At 30.6% G+C, this 15,518-nt stretch overlaps 1 protein-coding gene across 3 annotated transcripts in view; it reads right to left on the minus strand.

Moving 5' to 3' along the window:
• LOC107452290 (calpain C) overlaps positions 1-15,518 on the minus strand; it is a 76,143-nt gene that overhangs the window by 39,694 nt on the left and 20,931 nt on the right. For 2 of the 3 annotated variants that reach the window (XM_016068654.3, XM_016068653.3), the window contains exon 2: positions 11,771-11,911. In XM_016068654.3, coding sequence (XP_015924140.1) covers positions 11,771-11,908 — 138 coding nt within the window. In that variant the 5' untranslated portion in view covers positions 11,909-11,911. Of the gene's footprint in view, positions 1-11,770; positions 11,912-14,207; positions 14,359-15,518 lie in introns of those variants that run through there. The other variant, XM_021147026.3, reaches the window with a different exon arrangement.

Consider the following 15,518-nt stretch of genomic DNA (forward strand, 5'->3'; position numbering starts at 1 on the left):
TATATATTAAATATAAATAAATCATTTAATGAGTAATTATGTAATTATTAATTTAATGGAAAGTCTGTATTTTTCTCTGCTAGCTAAAAATTTATGAACACGTACATTGTATAGTCATAAATTTTTTTTTAATATTACAGAAACTGCATTGTTGTGAAACACTTATCTTTTTCATTTTTATTAGACGAAGAAAAAACTGAGGAAGATGTTATCTAAAAGAAATATTTAATCACCAAGTTAGGATTCGATAAGATTGAAAATCAGCTCAGAACATCTCTAAGATTTTAAAAACAATTTGAATAATATTTTTTTTGAAGTTTATTTAAGTAATGTACTCAAAATAAATAATTTCATTGAATTAAGAGAAGCAAAACTGAAAAATAATGCACCTTATCTACTTTTTTATAGATTCTATCATAACGAGATACGTGCTAATAAAAAAACGTACTGTGATAAATGTTTATAATTAAAAACTTCATTTCAAAGATAACTAAATAATTAAATAGTTACTAAATGATTAAAATATTTCAACTAAACCAAAAATTAGCCTTTTTAAATTACAACAAGCTAACAGGAAGTAGATTTCAAGCACTAATAACGAAATACAAGAAAAAAAGGCTAAGTGCAATTCAATAAAAAAGATTTATTTATTTCAATCACTAAGATAATCCTATCGCAAATGATCAAAAAAAATTCTTTTGAACATGAAGATTATGAATGATATCATTAATTCGTCGCAAAATGCTTGAAGAGGACGCCATACAACGGGAGAAATGTTTCGTCTCATATACTCTTTCAACTCCATTACTAATTTTAAAAATAAATGTGAATTTAGGCAAACTTAGGGAAAGCCACGAAGTTTTAATTGCTGAAAAAAATTTCAAAATATCAAAATATGAACAAGTTATGGAAGATAACTTCTCCATTGCATAATCCCAAGTTATCTTCTCATAATTTTTTTTCATATGGATATCTCAAAAATTTCTTTTCAGAGTGTGAAACTCCATGGCTTACTTTAGGTTTGTCTGAACTCAATTTTTCTAAACTTCTTTTTTTATTTTTTATTTAAACGACTTAAAACTCCTCATGCACCACAAAGTATAGCACGAGGCTTGCAGTTGTAAATAGAAAACAAAAAGAAGAAAAATTTACAAATTTACATTAAAAACAAAACTTCGCAAGGCCGCAAGACTTTCAATACTTTTGACCAGTTTCGATAAGACAGGTGGCCAACAAATAGAAAGACGTCTCAAATCAGTCCTTAAATTCATTCGGGCACTCGCATACAGACTACAATAAAGAAGAATATGTTCAGCATCTTTACTTTACTTACATCTTTTCTATACTTTAAATTTTAAATTAGTTATGGATATCAAGGAGAATTTGTGACTGAAAATGTCTCAAGTGGCATTACGTTCTCATTGAAACGGGTAACCAGATTCATGCCACAATATACTGATAAACAAAAATAAATTAACTCCCTATATACATTTAACCATTTTTTTTATTCGAGATCAAGTATTTAAATAACTTTCTTACAGAAACATTAAAATATTTTTATATTAATATTATTGTCATATGGGTATTTTGTATTCTCATCAGCAATAAATTAATTTATGTGTGCTCAGAAATTTTTATTAATTCCATTCTTCTCACATTATATTATCAGACTTCTCACCTCGCTGATTTCCAACTCATTTTCAAAAGTTTAAAATTTAAAAAATTGAAACAATGGATTTTGTGTTTGCAACTAATAACATGGTTGTGTAATAGTTCATTTACGTCGCCCTAGAGCTGCACAATGGGCTATTGGCGACGGTCTGAGAAACATCCCTGAGGCTGATTCGAAGACATACCATCACAATTTTAATCCTCTGAGAAGGGGATGGCACCCCCACTTTGGTAGCCCAACGACATGTACGTGAAGTCGAGCACTTTAAGGTAGAACAGTTTAACGAGGACTAATACCGCACACCCTCGATCCTTTCGCAGGCTGATCGCAGCCAGTGATGCGTGACTTCGGTGATCTGCTAGGAACCGTTTCTTAACGATCAGTCCACTGCTGGAGTAACATGGTTGTGTGTAACCATGCGGTTGTGCATGGCATGTTAACATTACAGCTTTAAAGCTTTGGTTTATTATCAAGCTGAATCAATTTTCTTTTCAGATTTAATTGGATACCTGCAAGCGACGTCACGCGTTTTTGTCGAACCTGATTGGCTGACCCACGCGTCATGTCACTTGCATTCAACCAATTCATAAAAAACTTACAAAATGAAAAATAAATGAAATATATAAAGATAGACTTCCCACATTTAATGCAAGAAATATCTTATTTAAGTTTATATCACTAGCAGTGAATTAATATACTCGTATAATCAGTAAAAAATTTTATACCACTCATAAAATTAAGGATCAATAATCATCATCTTGGTTTAGATATTAATTACATTGAATAAAAATGTAGTTGTAATCAAAAACATAAATTGCAAAAACAGATATTTTCAGTAAATTCCAAATTCTCTTGAGGGTTGTTTATGAAAAAAGTTTTGTGCATCCGTTTTTTCGAAAAGATATTGATTCCAAATGAATTGACAAAGATCCAATAGACAATTGTTATTGCGAATTCCGGCGGACAGAAATGATAGCGAAGATAAACATCTACAAAACTTGCGCTGAATTTTTCCTCATAACACGGATGCTCAAATTTGAACATCAGAACCACGATAAATAACTTCATTTTGGGAAGAGTGAGAGGATAAAATATTACGTTTTTGCTAATAAAGTTTAATATTTTTATAAAAAAATATGTGTTGTTGGAATTTAAAATATAATAACTTTAGTATTTTAATCACAATTGCATACCTGCCAACTCTTCCGGATTTTCCAGAAGATTTTGTTTTCATATTTAAAGTGGTAGTAAATATATACTATTTTTTCTTTTATAAACTTAATTTTTAAATGATTTTGATCACCACTAGTCTTACAAAAATGAAGCACATATATTAATATGTGTTACTATCATGGTTGTCAACTTAAGTTTTTTCAAATGCAACGTATTTGTTTGCTTAAAATTGAAGTTTTAATTCCATTTTAATACCACTGGGAAAAATGATAATGGAAGGGATTAAAAGTTGGCAGGTATGCAATTGGTATTTTAATCACATTTTCTAAGAGCAATATAAAACAAAACAAAGTACTTCTCATTGATTTTAAAAGGTTCAGGTATTAGTCATTAATGACCCCTTTTAAGAGGTGAATTACGATAACTGTTATTGTTTATGTGTATTCTCACTTAGCTAGAGCAAAAATTTGAATTTCAACAAATAAGTACACAAACACATAACTACAATCAATAATCCTATAAACAATCAATATACACTGTGCAGTTAAGCTGTGTAATTTTTCTTGATTCCTTTGCATTTTTTTATTCTTGCGTTCAATGATTACCACATTAATTGTAGCCATTAAACGCAGATTAGCACATTTTTATTTAATAATAAACTAACTAAAATTAATCTATAAATTATTGTTTTAGACTTTTAATTTAAATTATGATTAGACATAAATAATATTTGTCGCACATATTCATCTGCTTATATAAGTGCCATTAAATAATTATTTTAATACCAGTAAGTTTATTTAATGTTTTATTTTTAAATTTAATTGGTGAAAGACTTCATTTTTACAACCTCAAAAAGGAACATTTTCTAGAGGACAGAGTGGAATTTATTTGAAAATATAGTATAATGTATAATATTTATGAATAGCAAAACAATTTGTAAATTTTTTTAATTTTTAACATTTGTAAACATAGCAAAATACCAGTGACCTTACTTTTTGAGTAGCAAAATAACCAGTTTGCAAAAATTTTATCATTTGAAAATGTAATATAATAAAGAAAATATTTATGAAATGCAAAACGATTTGTTTGCAAACATTGTAAATTTTTAACATTTGAAAACACAGTATAATACCAGGAAACGTTTTTGAATTGCAAAATAATCTGTTTGTAAAAATTATAAAAACATTATACACATTATAACATTATTCATTTGAAAACGTAGAATAATAAAAGGAAATATTTATGAAATGCAAAACAGTTAATTTCTAAAAATTGGAAATTTTTAGCATTTGAAAATGTGGAAAAATACCTAGAAAAATTTTTGAGTTGCGAAATTATCTGTTTTTGAAAAATATGAAAATGTATCATTTGAAAATTTAGTATAATTCAAGAAAATATTTTTGAGTTGCAAAATTATTATTATTTTCTTTTTTTTTAAAAATGTAAATTTTCATTATTTGAAAATATAGTATAATGTAAGGAGTTATTGAGTTTCAAAACAATTTGCTTGTAAATATTATAAATAGCATTATACTAATTTTTTTTTAAAGTTGAAGAAATTAAAAAAAAACTTTGCACTTTTAATGTTATCATTAAAAGAAAAATTTTTCTCGCGGATTGTGAAAATTTGAGTGCAACATCTGATGCGCGGCAGCGATGAGTTCAAAAAAAAAGTTACTTTTGGTCTAACTTATAATTTTGAGTGTTAGATGCTATAATAAAAAAGAAGAGTGTTGGGTGATGTAAATATCTAAAATATAATTTGCAGATCAGAAATTATATACAAAATTATATAAGAAATTATTAAAAATCTACCGTGCTTTAAAAAATTACCGGTGAAAGAATATTAAGTATGGAAAATAAGTATTTTTATTTGCAAACAAAACAAATATTTAAAGCTTGTAGAAAGGTTTACAAAAGATTAACTCAGAGAAAAATCCCAACCAGTATTATAAAGGTTTTGATCATAGATGCGTATCGAAAATTAGATGAATTTTTAGAAGATTGAGTAATTGATTAGTTCTGAATAAACATAATTTATAAATATCATTTAAGTGAAAACGCGATTAGAGTTACCGATGTGCTTCCTTCGATATAATTTTGTATTGATACTTCTAATTCCTGGAAAAGCAAAGCTTTTGGGAATTTTTCTCTAAAAATTTTATTTTCAAACTAAATGCATAATTTGTGACAGTTATCTTCATTCACGATATTTACGTTATAAAATTTGATAACATTTCTTTCAACTGTATTTGAGAAAAAAAAAAGAATGCCAAATAACAATGTCTTTCTTAGCTAATTATAGTAATTTCTGGAGAAGAAGGTCAATTCTAAGGAAGAATGAGGTAAGAAGGTCGGACGCTTAACAAATATTAAAGGAGATGAGATGAAGGAATGGAAATGCTTTCATCAAAGCAATTCCAAAGGTCAAAGTGTTCTAAGGTCACATCTCTCAGGTTACGCCTCTGGAGAAGCCTCCCACCCTGAAGGTAAGGCAATGACAAAGATTAACCTTTTATTCACTGTGGGACTCTAGAAAAAAACCGCGAATAAAAGAATGACATTACCATAGAACAGAACTTTTGAATCTATATTTCGAGTCATTTATGCGATAAGTAAATAAAAGTGCGTCCTCTGTATTGTAGTTTTCGAGCTAATTGAAATACGACGTAGGCTTTTTTATAACATTGTAACAAAGCTTATTAGTATACATCTCCTCAAATAGGAAAATATAAACTTCTCAATTTAAAAAGAAATTTTTCTTTTTCTTTTTTAAAAAAAAGAAGAAACATCGAGGATTTTGCTTAAATTGGGCAACATTTCTAACTACAGCTCAAATAAATTTTTAATAGTCTGCTTTGAGCTTTATTTTGCTAAATTAGGCTCTCAGTTACAGTTACAGTATCACCGCCAATGCAATTATCTTATCTATGCTCGTTCTAAAATAGAGTAAGAGTCAAGGTTTCCCCACTCACACACACTGTACTTTACCATTTCGCGTTTCCATAGTTTCGTAAATCTTACCTTTTCTAACTTGATACTGAAACGTACTGCCCTAGAAAAAGGGGGAAAAGTAAGAATCCTGGTAACCTTGGTAACGGAGAGAGGGAAAGTATGGAGTGTTGGGAAAGCGCGTGATCTTGAGACGCCTATTCTATATACAAAGCGTATAGATATATTATGATTTCTACTATTTTAATGCTGCTTGAAAAGCTTAACGCTGTCCTGCGACCATGTCAAATCTTCAGCAATTGTCCGATTAGATCCCCATTTCATTATTAGGTATTTTTGAATAGTCTTGAAACACTTACAAAATATTAAAGAAAGGAAAAGTATAAAAGAATTTTTTTTTACCGAAATTAAGTTCTTGAAAACTATATCATCAAATTAATATTAAGTAAAAGATACAGAAATTAAACTAAATATTAAAATCAACGATTTTATTTTATAACCGTCGTTGAGCAGCAGGCTCGATAATTTGGATTTACGACTACTAATGTTCAACTCCGTAGCCTTGTAATTTTAAACTCAAACCAGAAGACAAAACAACTCCTGGATCTGGTATTAGGTGAAATTTGCCTCCGTAGAGGACTGTTTGATAGAACTAACCAGCATTTGCGTTACATAGAGAGGAGAAAAACGAAAAGCTCCCATGGTTAGCCAGACGTCAATGGGACTCTAACCCATGATCCGTCTGCCACTGAGGATATTTTTACGACAGCACTGTGGTCGGTGCAAGCTGGGTGCGGAATTCGTATCGACCAGCCATCACTGGGATTCGGACCCGGTTCGCCTCATTGGAAGGCGAACGCCATATCCCTTGAGCAACAACAGCTCAATCTGAACTATTTGCATATTTCAATTTCAAAACACTTGAATATCAAATATTCATCATTAGATATAAACATGTACAAGACGGTAGTGTAAGGTCATTGCATGTTTGACTGCGAGTCTGCCAACCCATAGGGTCGCCTTTGGGCCGGAGCACTTAGGGCCATCATTTCAGTGCTTCTAACCACCATTGTTGAAAAAATGAGTATTAATTAAGTTCAGTTTGCATAAGATTATTGGTTTGTCAAGATTATTGAAGGCTCGGCAAGTGGTTAATGATCATAATATTTTGGATTTTTTACAAATCAATTAGTAATTTAATACGATAACTTTCATGAACTATTAAATTTTTTTAAAAAAACTCGTATTATTTAGTTATATTATGAAATTTTATAATTTTGCAGTCATGTTAATTACGTTTAGTATGTTATAGATACGGAGAAAAAAAATTTCAGAAAATAACCATTTCTGCAAAGATGTACCTTGAAAAATTAGTATGCTTATTGTTATTTTTTTTACACTATTATTTGAGTGAAACTTGTTTTTTTTTTTTAATGAATATAAATTTATTGACTTAAAAGTTGCTTTGAATGTTGGAAAGGGAGAAGGAAAGAATATACAATAAGGTTTGTCTTATTAAAACAAAATGTTTTTATCAAAAAACCAAATTTTGTTTTTCTTTTCCAGAATTTTTCACGCTTTATTGACGTTAGGTAATTTAATTATAATCCATTGATTTTATGCAAATTGCACAGTAAAAAAATGAACCACTCAGAATAACTTTTGATCTAATAATCGGAAATTCACGTAATAGGACTCAATCTTACTGGCGCTAGGGGGTGAATGAAAATATGGTAATTAATTAGTGCAGACGCGATATTAATTTAGGATATACACATAAACGTACTTTACATGGAGAACCATCAGTGGGTCAAAGAAAGAGTCGTATTTTAACCTGCAGTCTTCTCTGCGTAGCAAAACCGGTTTTTCAATGATAGTCGATAGGGGAATAGTGTACAGGGGAGAAACATTATCCCAATTTTGCCCATTTTCAAAACCGCCAGTGGGATAAATAAGCAAACACGTTTATATACACTGGTTATCATAAATTAAGGAAAATTCACAAAAATCGCGATAACTCAAGAAATTACACATGGAATTTTATGAAACTTACCCACAATATACAACACATAGTAAGGTATTAAACAACATAAAAAGAAATTATCAGACATTAATAGTAGTATAGAAATTAGCACATGTATAAAATAAACAAATTGGAAGTATCGGTTTGCAATAGAAAAAGTACCTTTAATATGGAATATGATTGCCTCTAGAAGCAATACAGCACAAACAGCGATGTGTGATGCTTTCAATTATGCGGTCTATCAGTTCAATAGGAAGTGAGAGCCATTGCTCTTGTAAAGCAGTTGCAAGCGTGGCAAGGGTCTGAGGGGGCGGATTGATGGCAGATACACGCCTCCCTAGAGCATCCCAAACGTGCTCGATAGGATTCAAGTCCGGGGATCGAGCTGGCCACTCCATGCGAGTAATTGTTTCCTGTTGAAGATAATCATCAACAATGCGAGCTCTGTGTGGTCTTGCATTATCGTCCTGTAACAGGAAGCAATCACCAATTGCCCCGGCATATGGGCGCACATAAGCATCAAGGATGTTGTCTCGATAAACCTGAGCATTCACGGTTCCCCTTGGAAAGACATGGAGGTATGTGCGCCCTCCTAAGGATATGCCTCCCCAAACACAGACACTGCCTCTTCCGTATGCATCTCTTTCACGGATGTTTGATGGATGATAACGGGTCCCAGGTTCTCTCCATATCAAATAACGTCTACTGTCACTTTCTAGACTAAACCTGGACTCATCCGTAAAGAGAACAGGCCTCCATTGATCTGACGTCCAGTGGACATGTTGTCGGGCCCACTGCAAACGGTCTCTCCTATGGCGTGATGTGAGCGGCACGCAAATGGCTGGTCGTCTCGCATACAGACCACCTTCGTGGAGCCTTCTGCGCACAGTTGACGTTGACACCAACCTTCCGGTGGCTGCAGCAAGAGAGGATCTAAGATGTGTCGGAGTAGCGGTTCTATTCCTGCGTGCACTTAATGTCAAATATCGGTCATCGGCACTGGTCGTAACAGTTGGCCGTCCTTGACTGAACCTCCTAGATGCCGAATCTGTGGTTTGAAATTGCCTCCAAAGTCTATGAACCACAGATGGACTCACATTTAGCCATCTGGCCACTTCTGATTGACTCTGCCCTGCCTCTAGTCTCCCGATGGCTCTCCATCGTAGTTCTTCAGGCAAATGATGCCTAGAGGTCATTATTACGAATTGGCTATCTCAGATTTTCAATGTCGCAATCACAGTAAAATTTGTGTGCTTTCTCTCAAACTTGGACTTTTATGCTCCAGGCAGATGACGTAAGCCGAGTGCAGCGCCACTAATTTGCATATTGCAATTTTACTCAGCTACTCTTAGTGGACAACATATGCAAATTTTGCACGGTTTGGCTTACTTTTGAAAGAGTTATCGCTATTTTTGTGATTTTTCCTTAATTTATGATAACCAGTGTATATACAGTGGTAGCCAAAAGTGTGGACACTTTTTGCAAGTTTCATGCTTTTCAACTTTGTAGGCTTGTAGAATATATTAATTTTCACTTAAATACAAACGTTTATATATCAAATTGAAGGTAATTTAATGTAGAATTTGATAATAATACAGTATTGCAATATTTGTATTACAAAAAAAGTTGTGCAACTAATAGTAAGATCTTAGATTTGCATTTTTTTAAAGTGATACTTACACAATCAATACTTAGTAGGAGAACCCTTATTTTTTAAGACAGCTTCACATCGTCTTTTTATCGAGTGAACGATTGTTTGGAGTTCATCTTTCGTAATCACATGGTGCCAAGAATCAACTACAGCTTCACTTAGTTGTCTTTTATTGGATGGACGTTTTTTTCGTACAAGAATTTTCAAACGTCTACACAAATTTTCAATTGGATTGAGATCAGGGCTGTTTCCTGGCCATGGTAATATATCTATGCCTCTATTTTGAAAGCATGCTTTGCATACTTTAGCTGTGTGGCATGGAGCTGAATCCTGCTGAAAAATAAATGGTGCGTTGTTGGGGAAGAGATCCCTGATGGATGGTATCAATTTTGGTTTCAGGACAGTTTCGATGTATTTTTTGGCATATATATATATATATAGTCTTAATGCTAATTTTACTTGAGTATTTCTCCGTATCTTGAGAATATTTTAAGCAAATTGATAAAAATATTTTTGCGCACAATTATAAAATTCGTTTATCCAAAGATAATTCCATGCAAGAAATAATTTTGTTACAATTATTTATTCTTTTTTATAATTTTGTGAAAATAATCATTTCAGAATTAACATAATTTTTTTAAAAAATTTAACTTTGTTTGGCGAAATATAAAATTTGCAGGAAATCCCTCGAATAGTTCTTGAGAAATTAAATTTCAAATGTACGACTTTAAGTAAAATTCGATTTTTCAAGAACTAGTCAACTAATTTTGTTCAAATATACCATTTTGTGATCAGAAATTATATTTTAAGATGATTTAAAAATTTTGAGTACCTTGCACTTCAAAAATTTTTAGACTATTATTAAATGAAATAATTTTTATTTATTTATTTTTTTTTTTGCATGGAATTTTTTTAAGATAAATGAATTTTGTTATTGTATACAAAAATTCTTCAATACTCTTAAAAAGTTCTCGAGATATGGCAAAATATGCAAAAAATAAAATTAATATTGAGGGGTCAAAACTTTCGACAGCTCTCCAAACCAAACTATTAGAACCGCATTTCCCAGATTGCTGCTACCTCCTATTTCCGAGGGTCAAAAAACATAATTCGTCCGAAAAAGATTATGTTTAATCAGAAAAAGTACGTTTTTGTGCAAAATCTTAACTTCAAATATCGTCAGAACTAACTAATTAGCATATTTCAGGCCACCCCCTCGAACCATTAAGGTTGAGTCATAGTGCATGAAAATCCGATCATTAGCTCAAAAGTAATTCAAGGAGTTTTTTTCTTTATTTTTTTTTTACTCACTGCACAACGCAATTAGAAGCTTGGGTTCTAAACAATAAATAATTAAAATAATATTTTAAAGTAAGCATTTAAGTATAATTGAAATGAAAATAAACAGTCTAAAATAATCTGCGTTAAATTTGTTCTGTTAACTTTCTAAGTAAAAGTATTGGGGATAAAATAAGGGAGTTAACGAAACCTGCTTCGTGGAATTTATGCACTTATAATTATGTTTATAAGGATAAATAATCTAATCTCACAATTACTCCTTAATTTAACGATATATGAATGAATCTGTTTAAACGTAAATTGCTCCTTTTAATCTATCAATGTCACAAAATAACATTTGGTACACTAAACACCATTATCACACCTACCCACTCGACTAAGTTTGCTTATCAAAACTAATTATTTTATTTGCTTTGCAAACCAGAACTAAAATGTAAGTCTAAGAATCTGCCTACGATTTTGTCTACTTCCTGTAAGGAGCTGTATGAACAGTAAAAACTGGAAAACCGTTTCTGAGAACAGGTCAGAACGGAAGAGAATCTTTAAGAAGGCCAGGTCTCACTGTGGGCTGTCATGCCAATTTTAATGATGTATATAATTTTATTGTTGTGTGTGTTCAATTGCATGGAAAGATCTACTATCATAAACTGCTAACTTATAATTAAAGTGAAACATAACAAATAAGTTGAAATTTAATAAATAAGTTAAACAGAAATACATAAAAATACTAAAATATTTCTTTTAACTGAACAGTTAAAAATACCCGATGTAATATATTACAATGTTTATGAAAACATTTTGCAATTCAAATCTCATTCCATTTGACTAATACTCATAAGGCGCGTTATTTATTTTGATAAACGTATATTTATTAAACATTTTTCTTAATAAGAAAATTCATAGGAAAAAAAAAATTGCTAAAATAAAATTTTAAATTATTTTTTTCATAAGTATGCATTAGTTTAAATATTTCGCAAGGTCACTCAAAAAAACAGCTTACTTTTGGTCTTTTCCAGGAAAACTGAAAAGGAGGCTTTTGATGATAGAATACTGATGTTTGTGTTGCAGGAAAATCAGCGTCTTCGAATAACTCGCCCCGTTTCGAATAACTTCGTTTGATTTTTTCAAATTCACTCATTGCCTGAAATTGAAAGAAGAACATTTATCAAAATAACAAAAACACTTTTTTGTACAACATTTAATCATAAAGCACAACACAGTTTTCCATTTTTGTCGGTGCATTTTTATTGACAAGAAAACCATATGGTAGGATTCAGTTTCCCACAGTAAACAAAAACACTCCCAATTCTTTACAAAGTTATAGTAGCAGTTTTTGTGCAAGGTGATAACAGTGGACAGACTAGTGATTTTAAGTCCTTAAATGCGTTTATCTCAAAATCAGGTTTTTACACATTTTCAAACACCTTAAACACGGTAACTCATGTCATTTTTAAAACAATTGTTTACATAATAATAGTGTTTATGATTATAGCGCACGTTTTGATCTACAGACTAGAAGAAAAATGTAGAATTTTATTTTTTGAGCATGATTTTTCGCAAACACACGTGCGGCAATTTCTTAAAAATTAGCTTTTGTTAAAGATTAGCTAAAATTGATCCCTAACACAGTAGTATATGCACTTACTTTTAATATAATCGCTCAAAACGTATAGTTTATAGCTTTCTAAATAAAATCCTCAAAGTATTTTTTCTTTGTTTTGTTTTGGGCGATAGAATTGTTTTACAGTGTTTCGCGTATATGCAAAAGAATTTTATATAAATATGGCAATTTAAAAAAATAAATTAATAATAATTTTTTATTTTTAGTTTTTTACCCATAATATAAAATATAAACTAGTTTTCTTTCAATTTTATATTCGTTGTCAAAACCAAGCGGATACCTTAAAGTTAGCAAAATTTAAATATTGGCTTAACACGAAACTCCGAATTTAGTTGCAAATCCAGCCAAATAAAAAAAAGAAAGGCTCCTCTCTCCTTATAAAGTATTCCAAAACACGCTATTTTAATGTTTTTTGAACCAAAAAGTCTCAGTTTCTACCTCATTTTGGCTAAGTGTTGCAGAAAATCAACTTTTTCTGAAGATGGCTGATTCTGCAACTGAATGGCACAATCCAGATGCAGGCAACTACATAATTATAGCTTTAAAATACAAGCAATAAATGCAAGACCAAATGTTTGCGTTATGATTAAACATTTGTGTTAAAATAATTGTGTTATCAAGCAATGTGTTAAAATAATTGTGTTATGATCAAACATTTTGTGTTTTTATTTATGTTATGATCAAACATTTGTGTTAAAATAATTGTGGTATCAAGCAATGTGTTAAAATAATTGTGTTATGATCAAACATTTTGTGTTTTTATTTATGTTATGATCAAACATTTGTGTTAAAAAAATTGCGTATGATCAAACATTTGTGATAAAATTATTGCGTATGATCAAACCTTTGAGATAAAATAGTGTTATGATCAAATATTTGTGTTAAAACAATTGCGCTGTGATCAAACATTTGTGTTTACATATGTCTTAGGATCAAACATTTGTAATAAAATAATTGCGTATGATCAAACATTTGAGATGGAATAATAGTGTTATGATCAAACATTTGTGTTAAATATTTGTGTTATATTTGTGCTAAAATATTTGTGTAATCATTTGTGTTAAAAAAAAGATCACAATCAGGATTTTTAATATAGCTTACTTAAAGATACGAATTCTATTTTTTTTAATTATTATTATTATTTTCGTGATTAAAATTAACACTGAAAGAAACAACAAATTTTTTTTTCATTTATTGTATAACATGCATTATGACTAGGAAAAATCCATTCAAATTTAAAAATAAAATGGAATTTATCATAAATTAGATCTTATAATTCTTTTACTCGTAGTACATATAGTTTTGCTCACAACTGATTCACTAATTTTGTTGATTTTAAAAATTGTTTGAAAAGTAAAAATACATTGCATATAGGTGAAAAACTTATATTTTATGCGTCATTTGGCAACACTGACATTCAAATTGACAGCCTGACTTAAAAACCCTTGGGGTTTTTTGGCATTACTACACTATGGTTCGAGTAGTTGTATGATTATGATTGTATGATTTTTATGCCATGCTGTTAAGGTATCATTAAAAAATTACCAAATTTTACCACATTTATCAAAATTTTTCACGTATTGTTAAATCATATTTTACTGTTAATTTTACCAAAATCATTACCAAAACGAATCAGCAAAAATTACCCAGCTTTTTGGTGATCCAGAAACGTGTTAAATTTATCATATTCTGACAGTTAGACCATACTTTTTTTCTCAGTGTAAATCTTAATTCTTAACTTTTAAATACTTCTTTTTACTAAATAGACAATTTGACAAAATTTTAATATCAAAATAAACGACAAAATATCCCTTACCCTCCTAAAAGTCACAGTGAAAGTCATTATTGCCTTCTAAAGTTGATCATCGAAGTTCTTCTCGCTGTGTTATTTTGACCAATGACAACAAACGACAGGGAAAAGGACTCATTGACATTTATTGTGATCAATTGCTTGTGGCTATTAATGTAGGTTAGTTGACAGCTCAAAAGCAAGCTCGTTTGTTTTTCCTGCGCTTTCATAGACAAGGTGTAGTGGTTAGTAAGTAATTAATGTGACATCATTTACTGATTCTGGAAGCAGCTTACAAGACAATTCGTTTAAAAAAGAAGCGTGGCGAGAAAGGAAATCGCAATTGTTAGAAGTCGCTGACGCCCCGAAGCAAAACACTCATCTCTTTGTTATTCAAAGAGTAACCTTGAAATTAATATTGTAATTAAAGATCAACATACAATAGAGTCAGCTCCTTCACCTGCTTTTAAGTCTTTTAACATAACATTAGCTTACATTCAGTGTGAAATTTATGTGTTGCAATCGATGTACATACAAACCTTATTACAGTGACAATATATTGCAACACTTACTCATGCAAATTTTCATATTTTAATGAAGGGAAAGCAGTAATTTTACAGGTTATCTAGCTATTGTGCAGATTAACTTGGGTGATCCGGTTAAATACCAAAAAAGTGCTTCCCTTTTCAAACTATCCAGGTATTCTACAAACTATCTAGATAATCTGCATTTTACCTAATTGGCAATCGTTAAAGTGAAAATAAGAACTTTGGCGGAACAACAACATTTCTGTACTATTAAATTAACATAATGTGTGTTATCAATAAATTAAAGAACAAACAATTAACAAATTAATTGATAGAAAGAGAGAAACAAACTTTTGAACTTTAACCATATGAAAACCGTTAATGCTAACATTATCTAGGTCAATTGTAGAAAAATCTTGATTCCGCACTTTAATGTATCGCCCTAGATGATCTGCAGATTACCTAGGTAATGCGCATATTATGAGCTATCAAGCTTTAGCTGTAACAAATACATGCCACACTTGGGGGAAAAAAATTGTTTATAATTGGAGATTTTGATATTTATTAATAAAATTAAACTACAAAATGGCATTCTAAATCACAGAGAACCAAACAACTCACCAACGGGGTTATTTCTAATGCTTGTCTTGTTTATAGTCAAACAGGTACTCCCAACCCCCAGGGAAAGAACACTAAAACTTTTAATTTATTACTGTTATTATTTTAGCATAAAATAAAGTTTTTTTATTTGGTCTTCAACAAAATATTTTATGAAGAATAAAATATAATTTCCTAACAAATTTAATAATAA

Source organism: Parasteatoda tepidariorum, chromosome 7 (assembly GCF_043381705.1).
Source record: "Parasteatoda tepidariorum isolate YZ-2023 chromosome 7, CAS_Ptep_4.0, whole genome shotgun sequence".
NCBI classification, from domain to species: domain Eukaryota; kingdom Metazoa; phylum Arthropoda; class Arachnida; order Araneae; family Theridiidae; genus Parasteatoda; species Parasteatoda tepidariorum.